At 45.0% G+C, this 19911-nt stretch overlaps 1 protein-coding gene across 1 annotated transcript in view; it reads left to right on the top strand.

Moving 5' to 3' along the window:
- PLPP4 (phospholipid phosphatase 4) overlaps positions 1-19911 on the top strand; it is a 132457-nt gene that overhangs the window by 50292 nt on the left and 62254 nt on the right. The window contains exons 3-5 of the mRNA XM_058299606.2: positions 5891-5981; positions 10797-10860; positions 12713-12837. Of these exons, the coding sequence (XP_058155589.1) occupies positions 5891-5981; positions 10797-10860; positions 12713-12837 (280 nt within the window). The remainder of the gene's footprint in view (positions 1-5890; positions 5982-10796; positions 10861-12712; positions 12838-19911) is intronic.

The following is a 19911-nucleotide window of genomic DNA, read 5'->3' as shown; positions in this document are numbered from 1 at the left end:
TGGGGGCTGATGACACTTCCCATGTTGGACCACTGCTGGATGTACCAGGTGGGGCCCCTTTTGGAGTCCATGGTCCTGCAGGCAAGGGGCCTAGGAGACGTAGGCTCCTCTCTGCCCTTGGCCTCTCCACTGCACTCCAAGGGACCCAATACTTAGACCTGAGGGCACAGGTGGGCTTGAGTTCAAAGTGCTCAAACTTAAAACCATTTGACTGCTCAGAGGATCCTGGTGCCCTTCGTGCAGATATAGTTTGGGCCATTTGTTAAGTTGTCCCTGGAATATAATGACATGGGAGCCAACACTCAGCAAATATTGGGTGCATCAGCTCTGCCGGGCTCTGTGGTGGGCTCCAGAGTGACTGCCTGAATTCACATCCCAGCATTGCCACTTACCAGCTCTGAAAATGGTGAAAATCACTTCAACTCTCAGTGCCTCAGTTTCCTTATCTACAAAAAGGGGGACTTTAACCATACTTCCCTCCCAGGGTGTTGAGAGCATCAAATGGGGTGACAGCCGTAGAACTCTTGGCTGGGGGTGCAGTACACAATCAGCATCTGGTAGCTATTAGTAAATTTTAATCCTAGCAACAATACTTTTTTGTGGATAGTACTATTATCATACCTTTTATAGACAAGGAAACAGCCTCAGAGGTGAAGAAGTAAGGTAAAGGTCACAGAGCTGATGCACGCTCAAGCCAAGTCTTAAACCCAAGCTCTCCTTATTTGAATCTTTTCCACAAATCTTCCTCTACAGAGCTCTGGTTTCCCAGCGTGTGGAAGAGCATCATGCAAACCACCATGTCCCACCCCTTGCTTAAGGAAATGTATGTATTGTCTCATTATGTGGGTGCTGTGTAGCACAATTAATTAGTATTTAATAATACATTCTGGAGTGGTTGTGGCTCAGGTGGTTGGGCACCCACCTTCCACATGGGAGGTCCTGGGTTTGGTTCCCCAGTGCCTCCTTAAAGAAGACAAACGACAAGCAGACGACAAGCAAAACCAATAAGCAGGCAATGAGCAAAAACTATGAGCAGACAAGCAAAGCAAAACAAAATGCAATGAGCAGACAACAAGCAAGACAATGAACAAACAATGAGCAGACAGTGAGCAAAACCAAACAAACAAAAAACGAGTAGGGAGTGAATGTGGCTCAAGCAGTTGGGTGCCTGCCTCCCACATGGGAGGTCCAGGGTTCAGTTCCTAATGCCTCCTAAAAAGAAGAAAACAAACAGACAATGAGCAGACAACAAGCAGACAACGAGCGAACAGATGAGGGATGTGGGAGGAGGGGCACCTGGCTTGCCTCAGTGGCAAACAGTGCGGCAAGAGGTGACACCGCCTCTGCCCACTGGGCCTAGACAAGGTGACCACGCCTGACTGGGCCTTTGCTGCTAGCGGCTAGCCGGCACCGCCCTCCCCCTTCCTATCTCCCGCCTAGCCCAGCTCTCACTTCACCTCCCCCCTCCCTTAAACCTAATCTCTTAGTACGCTGTTTGCCCAGCAACAGCTTACAACCACCTATCAGCTTAGTAACAGTGTCAGCCTATCAAGAGTTAGCACATACTCTACTGGCCAATCACTAGCCCAATGCCAGAACATTGCCTTATATGGAAACAGCATTTGCCCTAGCCAATCAGAACCCGCCACACCACTCCCCAATCCTATAAATCTGCATCCCCTTCCGCATCAGGCCATCAGCCTGTCTCCGCGACTCCTTCCTGGGTCGTGCGCCCTCCACGCCTTTGGAGCCCCCAAGGGAAGCCTCAGCGGCCGTACGAGGCTTTCTTCCCCACGCCAGGGACCCCTCTCGTCCCACAATGGGACCCCACTCGTCCCTTAACAGGGACCCCGCTCGTCCCACAACGGGACCCCACTCGTCCCGCAACAGGGACCCCGCTCGTCCCATAACGGGACCCTGTTTCGTCCCTCAGAGGGAGCCTTCTGTGGTAGGGGAGACCATTGTTAAAAAAAGAAAATACATGCTCTATTTCGGCCTCAGTTTTCCTGTCTGTAAAATAAGGCTGTTGGACTAAATGATCACTGAGATTCAGTACTTCAAGTCCAGCTTGCAGAAGGCCCGGCCCCACTAACTTTGTATCCTTGCGGGTTCACTTAATCTTGCTGAGCTTTGGTTTTTGTTCTCTGTGCAGTCAGGATAATGTGTTCACCAACAGAGTTGTTAGAGGATTAAATAAGTGTAGGTGCTCAATCCATGGCATATACAAGGTCCCAGGTTCAGTTTCTGGTACCTCCTAAAAAACCAAACCAAACCTGGGGAGGAGTTCAGTATGGAAAGACAGTGATGGTTAGTGATTATCAATAGAGATCTGAGAGAGATCAGGACAAGTCTTTCCAGCCAGTCATTCATGCAATCATCCTGCATTCCAGGATGCAGAGAATGTTCCTGACCCTTCTCTGTGCTGTCACTCATATTTCTATGACTTCTGAGTCCCTGGAAAAGAACCTCTCTGTACCTTCCTCTTCCAGTTCCATAGAAAACGCCTTCGCCCTCTGTGATCTATGCTTCCTGCTCTCACATGGTGGTTGAGAGTGTAGATCTTGGTTTAAACAGTCTGGGTGCAAATCTCCATTTTCCCAGTTATTAGCCGTGTGACCGTCAGCAGGTTGCTTGATTCTGTTTCTCAGTTTCCTTTCCATTAAATAAAGACAACAATAGAGTCTTTTTCATGGGGTGTCTGTGAGGGGTGAATGACTTAATATATACAAAGTTTCTAGAACTGCTCATGGTTCTTAATAAGTTCTCAGTATGTAACACATACTGGTTATATAACTTTGCTTATTCTAACTGAGGTTTGTTCAGTTCAGCTGCACAGACTCAAAACAAGTGAGGAAAATTCAAGCACAGAGAAGGTTCAGGAACATTCTCTGCATTCTGGAATGCAGGATGATTGCATGAATGATTGGCTGGAATGACTTGTTCTGGTCTCCCTCAGACCTCTATTGAGAAGTGCTAACCGTCACTGTCTTTCCATACTGGACTCCTCCCCAGGGTTTTTTCTTTTCTTTTTTGGGGGTACCAGGGATTGAACCCAGGACCTCGTATATGCAAAGCAGGTGCTCAACCACTGAGCTATGCCTGTTCCCTCTCCTCAGAGTTTTCTGACTTATTTTTCTAAACCGTGGAGATGTTAATATGAGGTAAAATAATGCTGCACAATTTTTGTCTGCTTTCTCTATACTTTCAGAGGTAGAAGTAATCACTCCCCACCTTGTATCTCTATACCTATCATCATCTATGACATTGGTGTGGGCAGCAAAACAGCAGCTTCCAAAGGCTTCCACCAGAAAAGTGGAATGGGTGTGAGCAGATTAAATCTGCTTTGCTAAGTGAACTGGGGTGCTGATGCTCTCTCCACCCTCTTTGACTTAGATCAGAGGTTCTCCTGCCCCAGGAGAAAATTAAGTTTCATAGGTGTTGGCTGCTGAGATTCAGCTCTTAAATCAAACTCTTAGTTAAAAATGTATATATATTTTAAAAGATGGGCAAGCTGAAGGAAGAAGTGAGCCTGCGCCCAAATGCTGCCAGGGTGAGAGGAGGAAAGGAAGGCACATGCCCCATGGGTGTTTCTCTTGCAGCTGCCCTGGTGTGGGCACTACTGCATCCCCTTGCTTGTGAGGCTCAGGAGGTTGGGGTGCCTCTGGCCCTCCTGGGTGCTTAGCATTGGCCCAGGAAGCTGTCAGTTATGGAAAGGATGCTGTTATGAATCTACCTAGGAAAGTCATAAACTGGGTTAAATTAAGTCCAGTCTGGTTGTGGGGTGGGACTCCAGTGAGGAACAGGGGAGCTGAGACTGGGAGGAGGGCTAAGGGAGACTCCCTCGCCCAAGTCACAAGCTGCGAGCCAGCTGGGCAGTTCCAGTGACTTCCCCTGGAGACACCCAAGCCTTGAGTGCAGGGTCTTCCACATGGTGTCTCTGTCTACTGTTTGGTGGGAGCCCTTCTGCTGTGGAATTTCCTTTGACAGCTTTTGGGGACTCACAGGCAAAGTCTTCCCAATCCTATTTCCTTCTGGGGTTTATTTCTGTGTAACCTTAAGAGTGTATAGTAGGATTGTCTCGTAATGTCTTCTCCAGGCCTCTGTTGTTCTCACCTTTGAGGTTTGGCTTTTTGGTGGGTCATTGTGGGGGAATTCGCTGTTTAGTGAGCCAGTTTCTCCTCTTTGGGAGTGTGTGGCCTGGTCCATTTGTGGAACCTGAAGTGAGAGGGGACAAGGAGCTTGGCTGGGAGCATGGTGTTGGGTTTGGGGAAACAGTTCGGGCTCCCTCTTTACACACTGAGTGTGTGAATCGAAACTTTGCAGCAGTATTTCTCAATCACCAGTATCATTTGGGATGCTTGTTTAAAAATGTAGATTCCCAGCCTTGTTGAAATGTTGAGAGAATCAACATGTTAATAGGCCCTGCAGTTACTCTGAGGTGAGAGCCACTGTGGGTCTTGTGGAAACTTTTCCTGACTTGCTGCAGCTGTTTCTCTGGAGTGGTGTGTTGCCAGTTAGAGTAGCCCCTGAGGAAATCCTCTGTGTACTCCATGGAAGCTCCACCACAGGGGCAGTTCTGAATCTCCTCCCAGACAGTTGCCCATAGAGCGTATGTCCCACTCTTGTGAATACCCTCCATGGTGACAGGGCTTGCTCATTTTACCTTGAAACATTCCAAGTCATTCAGAGCCATGCCTGATAAGGAGGATCATCAAGCTGGCTACTCCCATTTGTGGTGAGAAGGAAACCAGCAAGTAAGGAGAGGGGTTTTCTGGTGTCTCATAAATTGTCTCCAAAGAAAGTTGCCAAAGAGGAACCCTTAAGATGTTTTGAGCTCTGGAAGTCTGATGATAGGAAGTGTCTAGAGCATCTTAAATTATTTTGAAAGACCATGCTCATTTGGATGAATTTTGTTTTCATAAACAAAAAGTATCCAGTTATCTTCTAGCTTTGCCTTATAAACCATGAAGAGGTAGAGTCCTATGAGGAAGTTCCTCTCCAAGAAGTGACATCACAGTAAAGCACAGATGAAGATGCCCAGAAGTGTAAATGGTTTTAGTCACGAATAACTCACCCCTCACCTCCACCTCCAACTGCTAGGCTGCTTATGGGTTTGTGAGATATCCACTCTACTTTAATACTGTTATCTTGAGAAATTATTGTAAGGAAGTGATATCAATGTTATTTTTTTGTTAGCATGTTTAAAACAATTTATCAATTGTGGAATGCTGGAATAAAGACTGGAAATGGAAGACAGAAAACCTGGTCTCCAAGTTATGGCCTTGCTCCTCACCAGCTGTGTGTCCACAGGCCTAAATGTTTAATTCCTGAGCTTGAGAAGGTCACAGGGCCCTCGGGAGAATTTAAGAGTCTCCTGTAGCTGATGGTACCTAATACAGTTCCTGCCTCGCAGCAGGTTTTGTAGTGGGTTCTGGTTGCATCTGAATCCCTCTAGATTAATTCATTAAGCACTTATTGAGTACCTGTGTGCTCTGGGTTTGGGAGAGGAGAGTGAATGGAGGAAGGGCAGAGAAGAGACTCATGCAGGGGGCTAACCTCAGCTTTGCTCTATGTGAAAGCTCTATGTGAGGGGCAACAATGAGTCATCATGATTATAGACTATTCTTTTTCATTTAAAAAGCCGCCTCTTTAAATGTGGTTTCCAGCAATTACAAATCAATTATAACCCACAATCAGACCTTCAGTTTTTCAAGTCTGTGTAGTGTGTAAATATAGATACAAATTATCCTCCCTTGTTTGAGGTCAGACATTCAGTAGGATCATTCAACTAGTGAATCTAAATGAAGCTAACTGGAACTAATTATCAATCAGCCCTTCTTCCGATAGCAAACTGATGTCCTCATAAGGGATTATTTGTTATTTCTTCCAGGCAATTTCTTTCCTCACACCCTTGGCTGTTATTTGTGTGGTGAAAATTATCCGGCGAACAGACAAGACTGAAATTAAGGAAGCCTTCTTAGGTAGAGTATTCACAGTTCCTGCTTTAGGGGATGGGGCTGAACTTAAGTAGAACATCAGACTGGAAAAAGAAAACCTTATTTGCAGCCAGCTGATTTTTTTCTCTTTGTCAGATTAAGTTTGGGAGAGACAAGACAAGAGGAACTTAAAGCACAAAAGGTGCTTACTTGGTAATGCTGAGACCTCCAGTGGCAGCCCACTGCCTCTGTCCATTGTGCTGAAAGTGTGCATTGGCTCATGTGTCATAAATCTGTGCTATTCGGGCTCAGAAGCTGGGCAGGGTAAAGCAAAGGGAGCTTGAAACTTGGTCACCACTGACTGTCCACTCCCTCATTTGTATCTAATAGGCCCCTCTTATGGGTAATTCAGAAATCAACCGCGGACTTTTCAACAAATCACCATTGATCAGAGGCAAAAGTAGGCCAAAGCAGGTGTAAAGCAAAATAGAAGCTGGAAACAAGCCCCATAATTCATCTTTGGTTTGGGGGAGTTTTTAGCAGTTCAAGAGTGGCTATTATGTAAAGAACAGTATGACTCTTTGCCATTGATTTTAACACCATTGTTATAACTTCTCTCATGCTAAGCTACATCTGACTATGGTAAGAGTTTGCCATTTATAGGATTGAATCAGTTCATACGATCTACATTTTAATCAGATGCTAAGTAAATGACAGTATTAAAAGATAGCCAAAACCAGTTGGCTTGTTTAACACTCAAGATACACTCGTCTACCAGGCTATGGCTGGGTTTTCAGCTTTTGATCATTAGGAAAACTGAATTAGGATTATTTTTTTGCACTTTATGTAGAAGTATCACAAAACCTCATCAGGACTGTGTTTTTGGGGTGTGGTGTGGATTTACCATTAAGCAAAGTAATGTACTCTGGAAGGATGGGATTCCTCACTAAAGGACTTGCTTGTTAACTGAGGGCATTGAGGAAACGAAATGTGGCAAAATATGGACGCCCCCTTGGGGGCAAGAGTGAGGGCTATGGGTGTGCAGAACAGTCGAGGGAGCTCTTTCTGCCCTGAAGCTGCTCTGAGACCATTTCTTCCATGACCAGCCTTGAGTTAGGTTCTGTCAAGTTGAAGAGAGCAGAATCCCTCCCAGATTAGCTCAAATAAATTAGGGGTTTAATTACATAGCTATTTCAAGCTACCTCACAGATATCCAAGAATAAGATAAGAAGTCCAGAGGACCCTCATGGGGACTGAAAAAGGGCCATTAGGATTGGAGGCTGCCCTCTGGACTCATGTCTTCTTTTCCTTGGAATATGCCTCCCTGCATGATTTTCCTCCCCAAACCTCCTTTCTGCTGCCTCGTACTTTTGGCTTGTATGAGGTTTGGGTTTTCAGGAGGGGTTGCTTCTGCCCCAAATCTGCATGGCCCTTCAGCTCCAGTGTCCATCACCGAGACTCACGGGGTCTCCTGGTCCAGAGACTTCCAAGACAGAGCCTCCAGCTCTGCTCATTTGTCTAGCTTGGACACAGAAGTCATGAGTCTCTGACCAGATAGGGGAGACCCACCCTTGGGTCAGGTGCATTCCCCAGCCTGCCTATTTGTGGTTCTGGGGTTTTGTGGTCACACGGTCTTGGTGTCTTGGTGTCTTGGTGGTGGAGGTGGCAGAAAGGTGAGTTTTTCCTGAAAGAGCATCAGTTCTTCCTGCCCCGACCCCTACCCCGACACACACATACACACATACACATAGCTTGAGCAGCCTGACAGTGTGTACAGATATCACCATGGGCCTCAAAACATCCTTTCGGGGCCCTCTTAGTTGGCCCAGAAATCCCTTTGCTTCACTTTTTATTCTAGTCTTTCCCCTGGTCAAATTCCAAGAAAAGTGGCTGTGGGTATGAACATTGTTATGGTTATAATTTACTGCCAGCTTTTGGAGTTGGACTGTTATGGCTGTAAGTAGCTCACAGTTACTTTCTCTAGACCTTTTCCTCCTCAGCTAAATCTCCCTTGGGGTGACATTTCAAAATCGAATGCCATATCCTGCCTCCTATACGTTAACACAGAAGGTGGAATTATTGGACGTTCTGTTTTCCTAAATAAATGAGGGCCTGCCCTGTGAAAATGATGAAAAGCCTCCTGCCCTGAGCAGAGACTTAAAAAAAATCACTGTTTTAAAGAAGCTTTGGAGGTTGGGGGTGGGATGTGGTCGTTTAAAACCAAGAACAGGAAACTGGGTGTGGTTATCCAGTATTATCTGGAATTCAGGACTTTCTCAGTAAAGGTGGCTTACTTCTCAGGTCCCTTATGTATTCAGGTGTCTTCCACAAACTTTATGTCAGGCTTCCAAACCTGGACTCCGAGTGCTCCCCTTTATCTGCCTGTACACAATGGCCACCTTTCTAAGTCTGGTGTTGGGCAAGATGATTGAAACTTGCCCCATGCGGCATCAGGCTTTTAGAAATAGAGGCTGCAGAACAGCCAGGTCTGTATAATAAGGAACTCTGTTCCAGAAATTCTGCAGTGTTGAATTTCCAACAACAACAAAAATAACAGCAGAAAGCCTGCTAATCCTCTGGAATGCTTGTGACCAGTAGTGCCCTCAATACATACCATTTGCGGATCAACTCTACCTTCTAATTCTGACACACAGCTTTGCATTTTTTTCAACGGATGCAGTCTGGCTTGTCTTCCTGACTCTTCTCTGAAAGCTGCAGAGCTGTGAGATGCGGTGAACACAGCCCTTATGAACCAGACCCACTGGGTCATTGGTACGCAACAGGAACTCCTGATTGGGGCCACTCATCTCCCGGCGTGTCCTGCCTTTCTTGCATCTGATCTCAGCACAGCCTTCTGTCTGGTATCGGTGAGAGGCCTCTCCCGATGCCCCGTAGTGCTCCCCTGGAGGAGGTGGTGCTATTCAGATGAAAATGCTCATCGGCTCAGTTCACTTTCAGAATGCCAAGATGACATCCACACTAAAGATCTTCTCTCCAGTTTCCCATCCTTTTCCATCTCCATCAGGCTTTGGGATCAGAAGGTGAAGTTGCCAGAAATGTTGGTGGTTACATCACATCCACACGTTTTCTAGTCCAGCTGCTTGCAACTTTTCAGATCCGCTCTGTGCTATAAAAAGCCAGCCAGGTTCAGAAGGTTTGGGAGGTATGTGGTGTCCTGGGTTGCTGTAGCTGTCGGAAGTCCAGCAAAATTTACGGAGGGCGATGGGAGCTCAGCTAGTGATGCTTGCTCCCTAAGACCTTATCTGTGCCCACCCATGCTCGGACCACCAGCCTAAGAATGCACCCAGCCCTGCCTGTAAAACACAGCTGCGTGTCTGCCAGATCAGCCCATGTGGGAAAAGGCTGCAGTCAGTTCCTGTGTCTCACAGCCTGTTAATTGTCATGGTCCCTGGGAGAATACTGGGAAGATGGCCTGGGGAATTGCTCCTTCTTTCTGCAAAGGAGGCCATTCAGCTTGAGAGAGAGAAGGGAAGCTGGCGTTTTAGGAAGGTCTGTGTGCAGCGCATAATCAGAGGAGTCTTTCTGAGCTCCCCCACGCTTGGTTCCCATCTCTGCACCCCAGTAGTCTGCTTGTATTTCAGCGGCTGCGCTGTGCTGCTGACTCACGCTCTACTCTGCCTGCCGTGGCCTATCCCTCCTTTGCTGCCACACTCAGATATGGCCAATTGTTCCCCCTCCCACACTTGGGTGATTAGTTTCCCTTTGACAAAAGTATTCGTTTGAACTTGTCCCTCCCTTTCCCTCTGTTTCCAACTACTTATTAAAAGCAGGTGGATTTTGTCCATCTTTGTGGCCAGAAGTGGCCTGTGCCCTTGGTGACTGAGTTGGCCATTTCACAGTGATTTCCCATGTAGAACAACGTCTTTGTTTTTTTGAGGACCATGAATTGCTCTTAGCAGCTCCTTCCCGAAAGTGCCCTCCACTACTAGATTCTTACATAAATCTCAGCTAGTATTGAGCAGTTAATATTTGCCAAAGGGAAACGGTAGCTCACATGCTTTATTATTCAACAAAGCAGTAGACCAGAGCAGCAATAAGTTTTTATTGCTTATGCAAGGCACTTGACCTTCCATCATGTTGATGGTAATGACTCTTCCTTTTGTGCACTCCTGAGAAAAACCTCAGAAGAGGTGTGCGAGGTCCTTGTAGGGAAGTTTCTGTAACTCATGCTACTTGTGCCCTTTGGAGGATCATCTAGCAAAGTCCTTCCAGGGTGCCTGGAGAAAGTCCCTGTGCAGGATATTTTAAATAATGTATTTCAGAAGCTTCTGCTGTTTCAAGTGGCAAACCTTCAGTGAGGATTTTGGACTCTTAACTTTTTTGTTTGATAACAAATGGACAGCTGTGGGAGGGTGATTTGTTTGATAACAAATGGACAGCTGTGGGAGGGTGAGGAGTCACCAGTGAGATAATCTTAAGTGCGGGAACTTCCCTGCTCTGCATAGAATTATGTCTGAGAAGGTTGCTGGGAGGAAATCAAAAAGTTATGTGTCTTGCTGCCAGTAAAAGAAATTCTACAAGCTGTAATATTAAATCTGTTCATATCAGGCCAGAAAATGACGGATGGACTCTTCTGTGTTGTTGAAAATTTCAGTCAAGGAGGGGACATAAATTTTTCTTTAGGGCTTGGAATTTTATGAGTCATTCTCCAAAGTTCTGTCCTAATTATATTTTGTTCTAGCAATCCAAACTTCCCTCTGTTTTTTAAAGTATTGGTGCAGATTTCTAAGGTCATAAATTAAATAGTGTTATAATATAATAGTAATGGTGATGATGGTGATGATGATGATGATTTGAGAGCTAGCTAGTTATTTTCTGTTTGTTGGTTTTGTTTTGTAGCGGTGTCCTTGGCTCTTGCTTTGAATGGAGTCTGCACAAACACTATTAAATTAATAGTGGGAAGGTAAGTCCAAAAAGAAACAAATGCTGGCTTAGACTCTCAAGGCCAACTACATAAGAACCTTACTTGGTCACTTTGCCTAGCCTCTAGCTAGAGGAAACTGGATGAAACAGATTTGAGCTCTTCTGATTTTTCCTTAAATCATTGTCCTTCTGGACTTTCTTTTGCCAGCACAGATCTTTCCTCTCCTTTGAACTATGAACTCATTATTTGAAAAGCAGGAGATCAGTAGTCTGGAAGCATCTACTGACCATACCTTCGTGTGGGCCAAGGACTGCCGCTGGCATCACCAGTCCCACCCTCTGCTTTCCCAGGTCCTTGCCCACTTATTTGTCAGTTCTGATTTCCAATAAATAAATAAGATTGCTTATTTAGTGTTCTCTTTGGGATAAGTATAGCTTGGCAATTGAGCTTTGGCATATGGCGTATTTCTCTTAGTCCCCCTGGGAAATAATTTCTGTTCTCCATTTATCTTGCCTTCTTCCCACCTGCTCTGGTAGTGATACAATCTCCGAGGAGATAGGTAGTCAAAAGGGCCTTTGGCATTGAGTAGCTGTTGGCCTTGGGGCAAGTTGTATCCTCTCTCAGAACCACTGTATTTATTAAGTATATACTTTGTGCAAAATGCTCCCAGGCACCAAGGGGGCAAAAGATGGCTAAAACAGGTACAGCATGGGTTCATGATGCAGTATTTCTGCATTACTTAAGAGTTAGCTTGGGGCCAGGCCTTACCCTTCTTAGGTTCTGGGGCAGTAAGTGGGAGAGAGTGGGAGAGACAGTATACCACACCTCTGATAGATGCTGGAGCTTGAGAACCAGTGAGCTGTGTTGTGAAATGTGATCTGATATGCACAGATAGGGGGTGCTGAGTTTACAGACCCTTAAAGTCATGCCCGTGGTAGGTGTTTTGCACAGATGTGAAGTGATTGCCATCACCTGCACATCTGCGGCAATTCTGCACTTGAAGGAGGCAGTGAAGCATGGGGTGAAGTGCATGGGTGCGAGAATCTGATGGCTGGGGTTCAGAGCTTGCCTTTGCCACTTACTGGTTGTGCGTGACCTTGGGCAGGAGTGTGAGCTTCCTAAACCTTCATTTGCTCACCTGTAAAATGAAGAAAGTCCTACGACTGCCTCAGGATGGTCTGTCCTAAGAATCAAATGATATGATGCCTGTCAAGTGCTTAGCTCATGGCTGGTAGCCAGTATGTTAGCTGGGACTGCTGCAGAAGGAGCAAGTCGGGGCCAGTGTTCACCCCACTTCCCTCTAGAGGTTTCTCTCCCATGTCCCAGGTGGGAGGGGCCAAAAGGGTCACCGTATTGGGCTTCCAAGTCCTCTCACTGAGGTTAAGGGAGACCTGCTATTTGAGGATGGGCAATTGGCCACTCAGAGTCAGGATGCAGGGACAGTGCCTGGAGGTTTGGAGTCTAGAAACAGCCTCTTGAGTTGGCAGAGCATAGCTGGAGGTAGGAACTCCCCTTTTCCTTGATTGGTGCTGTACTTCGGTGCCTCCTATAAGCCATCTCATTTAATTTGGAAGACTAAATCACCTTTGGGTTGGTATTGATTTTCCCCTTTTACAGATGTGAAAACTGAGGCTGGGTGAAGTTAAGTGAACTTGCCAAGGTCATAAAACTAGAAAGTGGCAGAACTGGAGTTCCAATTCAGGTTATTCCGACCCCAAAGCCTGGGTTTTCCCCAAGACCACCGTGTCTAGAGTGCTCCATGGGGAGCTCTTTTGCAAGCAGAGGGGGTTTGACAAAGCGGCTGGGGCAGCAGGGAATGGTGGGGGTCAGCTTGGGGTTCATTTGTGATGGCAGCATTTTATAGTGAAAATGTCCATGGTGTCTTTTGTAGACCTCGTCCCGATTTCTTTTACCGCTGCTTTCCAGATGGAGTGATGAACTCGGAAATGCACTGCACAGGTGACCCCGATCTGGTGTCCGAGGGCCGCAAAAGCTTCCCCAGCATCCATTCCTCCTGTAAGTTCCACGGCGGGAACACTCTTTAATCCCCCTGCCATGTTTTCTGATCACTTTCTTTGAAACTGTAGGTGGAGAGAAAAGTATTGGACATGAATGCTAAGCAGTGTTCTGGTTTCCCCACTGTGGAGTGTTGGCTTAGGGTCGGCAGGTGTAATAGGCCTGGGACAAAGCTCTGAAGTTTACAGAGCATTGTATGTGTTGCTTCTGTGAGCTTGGCAGAGGGTATCATGTGATGCTTCACTCCTTGGCAGTGCAGTTCAGGATCTTGAATGCTGTAAGGAGATTTGCCCACATTCCCTGAGGTTTTCCACTTCAGTGTTCTCTCGAGTTTATTCCTTCAATTAAAGTAGAGGTATATTTAGAATGTGTGTGTGTATGTGCATATAGTGTATTGTATCTGTCCTCTATCTGTATCTATCATTTATCAATCTGTCTGTCTAATCTATCATTCGAATTTAGATTTTAGATATGTCAGGTGGTACATATCTTATCTTAGTCTTACAGCAAAGACTCTCTAATATGAACCAGAAGCAATGTGGTGTAGTGGAAAGTCTTTGAGGGTGACAAACAAGGGTTCAAATCCAGACTGTGTCACGTGTTGACTCTGTGACTTAATCTCACTGTGTCTCAGCAATTCCTGTGTAAATTGGGAATAATAATGCCTCCATCATTGGAATAGGATGAGGATTAAAGTATATGATGGTGATTGGTTAACATTTTTGGAGTATCCTCCATGCCAAAATGTTTAGGTGTATTATCTTATTTAATCCTCTCAATGTACGTAAAGCATTTACTCTCATGCCTGATGTATAATAGACTTTAAATAGTAGTTTTTTATAGTATTATTTATTACCAGAGCTGAAGGTTCTAGAGTATTTTGGTTCATATCTTCATCCAACCCATAAATGTTTAGTATGTGTCTTAGGTGACTGACACTTTGTCAGGAATTGGGAACACAAAAGTAAGTCACCCAGCTTTTGCCCTGGAGAGCCCACTGCTATCTGTGGACTGTATATTTAGGCTGGTCTTTCTTGGGATAATTGGAGAACCATAGCCCCAGGTGGCCACTCAGAAGAGGAGAGGCTGCTCTCCTAATCCAAAGTCCTTGAATCCCCGTAGGTTCGGTTATTATTTACTATTGGCAAGCCTGTTACCTTAATATTTTATTTTTCTAAATTCCTAAGACACACCCTAATAGTGTCTGGCTCAGAGAATAACTGTATGCTCTTGCCTGAGGAGTGGTTGTTGCACACTTTTCTCAGAGCCATTGGAGACTGGGGTCTGTCCCTAACAAGATCATGGGGGTTCCATCCACTCAGAGAGAATCATCCTTAACTGCACAACAACCCGTAAGGTTGGGGGTTGTTCCCATTTTGCACCCAGGGACTCTGAGGCTCAGACAGACACAGCAGCTCATCCAAAGGTAATCAGCTGATCTTCACACCAGCCTCTGACACTGTTGTGTCTTGGTACTATCAACGATTAAGTACAATGAACTAGTCACAGCCTATATGAACTTAAATAAACAACCCATTTTCCCCTCTAGCTTGTTGGGGACTACAATGAGTCGAATAGTGTCCCCTCAAAAGATATGTGCATGTCCTACCCCCGGTACCCGTGAATGGGACCTTATTTGCAGATGTAATTAAGTTGAGGATCTTGAGATCATCCTGGAATATCCAGGTGGGCCCCAAGTCCAAGGGCAGATGTCCTTGTGAGAGAAGGGAGAGGGAAGCTTGACACGCTTGGTCATGGGGTAGAAGGCCCCATGGAGACCCATGTGGAGATGGAGGCGGAGCCTGGAGTGACGCTGCCACAAGGCAGAGAGCACCTCGAGATAGAGACCTGGAGAAAATGCTGGGAGATGAAGGCGGAGGTGGGAGCAATGCTGCCTAAGCCCCCAGAAGCTGAGCAGGCTGGGCAGGATCTCCCCTGGAGCCTTTGGAGGGTGTGGGGCTCTGCCGACACCTTGTTCTCAGACTTCTGGCCACCAGTACTGTGTGAGAATCCACTTCTGGTTCTGTAAGCCAGCAGATTTGTGGTCATCAACTTAGACTGAACACTTAACCTTTAGAGGGAGAGATTTGGCTCTAGAGTGGTGAGGAGGGAGATTGAGAGAAAGCACATTACTGTGTGCTGCTTTTTTCAAATGCCCACGAAGTGTGACAATGTAGCTTTCAGGGTTCTCCTGGGAAGCCTTGGTCATTCCAGGTACTTTAAGACAGGACATCCATTTGGAATCACATCTCCATTTTTAATTTTTTATCCCTGTGAAGTCACCTTTTAAGTGTGTATCTGTTCTGGGGGAGTCGGAATGCCTGGCTAAAGGAATTCTTGCTGTAATGAGGTTTTGTCTCCTTATTCCCAGAGATCCCCATGTTTAGAGTTTAGAGGTGAATGAAATAGCGTTCACCTAAGGTCTGCTCCTATCTGCTCTCTGTTTACATCCTTATAGGGTCAGTCAGGTTCTCTCTTTCTTTTTAGGGCATGTTCTGTTCTCCCCAAAACTTGATGCTGAGTTTTAAGATGCTTTGAAATTTTAAAGCAGTAAGAAATGAAACACTACCGGAAAACCTTAATGCTGCTCTTGCAAATGGTTGCCTGGGGACTGTAGCACAATTCAGTATCTACTCTTGCATTTGAACCTGGGAAGGAAGTTGCTCTTACATGAATACATCAAGTTGTCAGCCTGCTGGTCCAGAGAGATGAGGGGCCAGACCCTAAAAACATGTTTATTTTAGATATGTACCAACCCCCTTCCTATTACACAAATGCATTTTCTGCAGGGCTGTCTTGTCAAATGCGTGGCTGATGTCCAATCTATGTTAGACAAGGTTTTTGACAGAGGCTATTACTATCTTTTGCTTAAGATACTTCTTTAAATGTTAACAATTTTTTTTTACTGCTGGGCAGACACAGAATCTCACCCAGCCTCTAGGCTTTGATGATGCTATTTACATCTGCTCTCTTTCTCTGTTTTAGAACAGGTTGGTGGCTGACTTCAGGCAGCAGCCGTGCCCACCTCTGGGTTTCTTGCTGTAGCTAATACCTAGCTGGGTTTAGAGTCCTGGGCTGATAATCGTGTCTATGCCGAATGCCAATTTATACATTGTGCTGGAGAGAAATCTCAAGACAGAACTTCCTTTGTTTACTTTCTTTTTTTTTTTCTTCCTCTGCAACCTTTTGAAATCCTTTTTCTGTTTCTGGTAATCTGAAATTTCACCATTTTGGGTGAAATGGTGCTTTACTGGGATTCTTTTTTCGTATATTAATTCTTCTGGTCACACAGTAGGTTCTTTTAATCTGGAATGTCATGTACTTTTTTGTATCTCTTTTTTTCCCTCTTCCCAGAACTTCTGTCAGGCAGATGTTGAATCTTCAGGATTCTCTCATTTTTTTTAGAATCCTTTCTTTCTTATCATCTATCTCTTTGTCATATTTGTTCCTTTCTCTGGGAGATTTTCTTAATTTTGTCTACCTTCCCTTCTGCTGAATTATCATTATGATTTTCATATTTTTAATTTCAAAGAGCACTTTCTTGGACCCTGATTTTTTAAAAAAAAATTAATAACACCCTGTTTTCCCCCCAGGGTGCAATACTGCTTCCCTCTCTTGGTTTGCAGATTTCATCTGCTCTTTCCCTTTTCCTTATTTGTTCGTTTTGGTATCTACCTTTGGTGTTGGAAACTTTCTCTAAATACTGGTGATCTTTGGCTGTGTGTCCGGAGCTCAGGTGAAAGCACTGAAGCTAATTGGGCACAGCCTGTTAACTGGCTTTGCTGAGGGGGTGGGGCAGAGAGCTGGGCTTTCCATTGGCTGCCCCTGAGCCGGCTCTGATCGCTAGAGGCGGCTCCTCCAGGCTCCTTCCTGGTGCAGGTGAACCTGGCCTTCTGCGAGCTGTGCAGAAGGGGCCTTGGCTTCTCACAGGCCGCTGTGTAGACTTTCACTTAGTCTCCCTGTTTTCAGGCTGGCGACTCAGCCTCGCCCTCTACTTGTCTGCTGTTCCCAAATCCAGAGCCTCAGAGGATGAAACCTGTCTTCTCAGAGTTGGGAAGGAAGCAAATCAGCTTGCTCTTCGCCAGCGCCGCCCTCTGCAGGCCTGTACATTCATCCTTCCTCAGCTCTGCGTGTCAGCGACCCTCCACCACCTGCTTTTTATCTTTGTTATCTTGTGATGTGGAGTTGAGGTGCTTCAGATGGGATTTGTGTTCCCGTTATTGACTTCTTCCCCTATCATTGTCTTTATTTGTTTGTTTATTTTAAGCAAATCAATTTTATTGATACATGTTAATAAAGCATACATTTCATACAGAGTGTACTATCATTGGTATTTGGTATGATCACATAGTGGTACATTCATCACTTCAACCATTATTAGAGCATTTTCATTATGTTGGTAATAATAATTATTGCTTTTTGTGTATTTTTCCACTATCAGTTTAAAGCCAGAAATAACTTCATAATGCTCTAGTAGCTTCATTGCAGAGGTGCCATTCATTGGACAGTTCTTGGTCAGCCACAGTGGTAGTTTTGATGTCAGAATCATTGAGAACAGAGCATGTAGACTAAGAGGGTCTTTGCAGGGAGATTGTTTTTGCTGATGGAATCTAAATGGGTTTTAATTATGAATCAATGAATTATCCCAAGATATCATCTTTGCTAACCAGCCAGGTTTAACTCCATCAAGCACTAATATGTGATATTATAAACCAACTGGTCCTGAGAGGCAGGCTGTTGCATTAAGGAGCAGAAAATAAGAGAGCCGGGAAATGGTGAGATTCATTTGCTTTGCATCATTTAATGAAATGAGATTGCTATCAGGGGGTTTTGCTTGTAGATGGGAAACTTGAAAATTGCCACTTCTTCTTTTAAAAACTTACACAAAATGGCATGGGACTCTTGGTCATTGGTTCAACCAGAACAAGTTGGTGGTCACCAGTTCAACGAGGACAAGTTGGTGGTCATCGGTCTCAGGTCATTTTGACTTCTGTGGTTTCTCTTGTAATGAAACAGGAAAACTTCCAGGTTCACTATCATTTCAAGGGGCATCCGCAAACTTGGCAAAAGTCCCTCAAAGCTTTTTTCCTAAAATTTTATTTTCTTACATTTCAAGCTTCCAGGACAATTTCAGAAGTTCTGGGAAGCAACTGCACTTACTTTGCTACATCTTCTTTTCCAAATGAAGGCTCTGATTGAATACTGGGAAGCCTTGCTTTCAGAATGCTAAATTGGTGGACAGAACAATTGCTTAAAGGCCGAATCAGATCTCCTTCTAAGCAGGTGTGTCCCATTTTCACTGCCACTCCCTAACCCCGGGGTACCATAGAGCCTTTTTAGACACTTATCCCCTAATTTCTCCCTGTCTAATACCAGACATCTATTGGAGTATATATCTGTGCAAGTGTAGCCCTTGGGATGGCCATAAACCATTGTGCTATCTAAGAATTTGTCCCCCAAGAGCCAGTTTTCACTTCCTTGGGGTGATATCCCCCCCTTAAGATTGCATATTCCAGGAGAGTGGTTCTCAACTGGGGCTGTTTTGCCCACGGGGGACATTTGGCCATGTCTGAAGACATTTGTGGTTTTCACACCACATGAGACTACTGGCATCTGAGGTCTAGCGACCAGGGGTGCTGCTTATGGCCCACAGTGCACAGGATGGCTCCCTGCACCCAAAATATAGAGGCTGAGAAACCCTGTTCTAGGGTGATTAGGCAAATATGTGGGAGAAACTGATCACTCAAATGCTAAATCCATCCACTTTCCAAGCTCCTGGTAAGAATAAATGGATTATTTTTAGGAATGGGCACAGTTTAATTAATTCCAAGTATTCTTCCTGAAAGAATATTTGCTTCTTTGTATTTGATTTCTGTGGTTTAGATCGACGGTTATAATTAAAGTCCGATGTCCCTTCCTCCGCCCCCTCCCCCCCGCTTCTTTCTCTTTCCATTCTTCCTTCTCTGTTTCTTTCTATTTTTTAAATGAATATCATTTATCCTTTTTTTTTAAAGATTTATTTATCTATTTCTCTCCCCTCCCCCCCCTCCCCAGTTGTCTGTTCTCTGTGTCTATTTGCTGCGTCTTCTTTGTCTGCTTCTGTTGTTGTCAGCGGCACAGGAATCTGTGTTTCTTTTTGTTTCGTCATCTTATTGTGTCTGCTCTCCGTGTGTGTGGCACCATTCCTGGGCAGGCTGCACTTTCTTTCACACTGGGCGGCTCTCCTTATGGGGTGCACTCCTTGCGCGTGGGGTTCCCCTACGCGGGGGACACCCCAGCGTGGCATGGCATTCCTTGCACTCATCAGCACTGCGCCTGGGCCAGCTCCACACGGGTCAAGGAGGCCTGGGGTTTGAATTGTGGACCTCCCATATGGTAGACGGATGCCCTAACCACTGGGCCAAGTCCGCTTCCCATCTTTCTACTTTTTAATTATAAAAAATTTCAGACTTACTAAAGAACAGAGACTATCTAATGAGTCCTATCACCCAGGTACAATATTCTCATCTTTTCGTTTCCATTGTTTCTCTACCCACTTCAACTCCCCTTCAATGATTATGATATTTTTATTATTTTGCCTTTCTCAAGATAAAATTTACATTGAAATGCATAATCATAGCTGCTCATTTTAGATAAGTGGATGCATTATGTAACCTATACTCATCACAAATTCTAAATTGAATATTTTTTTATAATCCTAGAAAGTTCCCTTACGTCCATTCCAAATAAATCCTCATCCTTTTGATCAACCGCTGTTCAGGTATTTTTTTTTTTTTAACTTGAGAATAGTTTTTGTCTATTTTAGAACACATGAATGAAATCCTACCGTCTGTGCTCTTTTGTTTCTTGCAGATTTTGCTCAGGATAACACTCTGAAACCCATGCTGTTGTGTATATCATTTATCCTTTCCTTTTTATTGCTGAGGAGTATTTCATTGTAATGACTAGCCCACAGATTGTTGATCCATTCCCTTCTTGAGAAACATTTGGGTTGTTTTCAGTCTTCTGAAGAATGAATGAAGCCACTGTGAACGTTTGAGTACAGTTCTTTTACTGGGCGTCTGTTCCCATTTA

Source organism: Dasypus novemcinctus, chromosome 6, assembly GCF_030445035.2.
Source record: "Dasypus novemcinctus isolate mDasNov1 chromosome 6, mDasNov1.1.hap2, whole genome shotgun sequence".
Lineage (NCBI taxonomy): Eukaryota > Metazoa > Chordata > Mammalia > Cingulata > Dasypodidae > Dasypus > Dasypus novemcinctus.
This window is presented reverse-complemented; position numbering and strand designations above follow the sequence as displayed.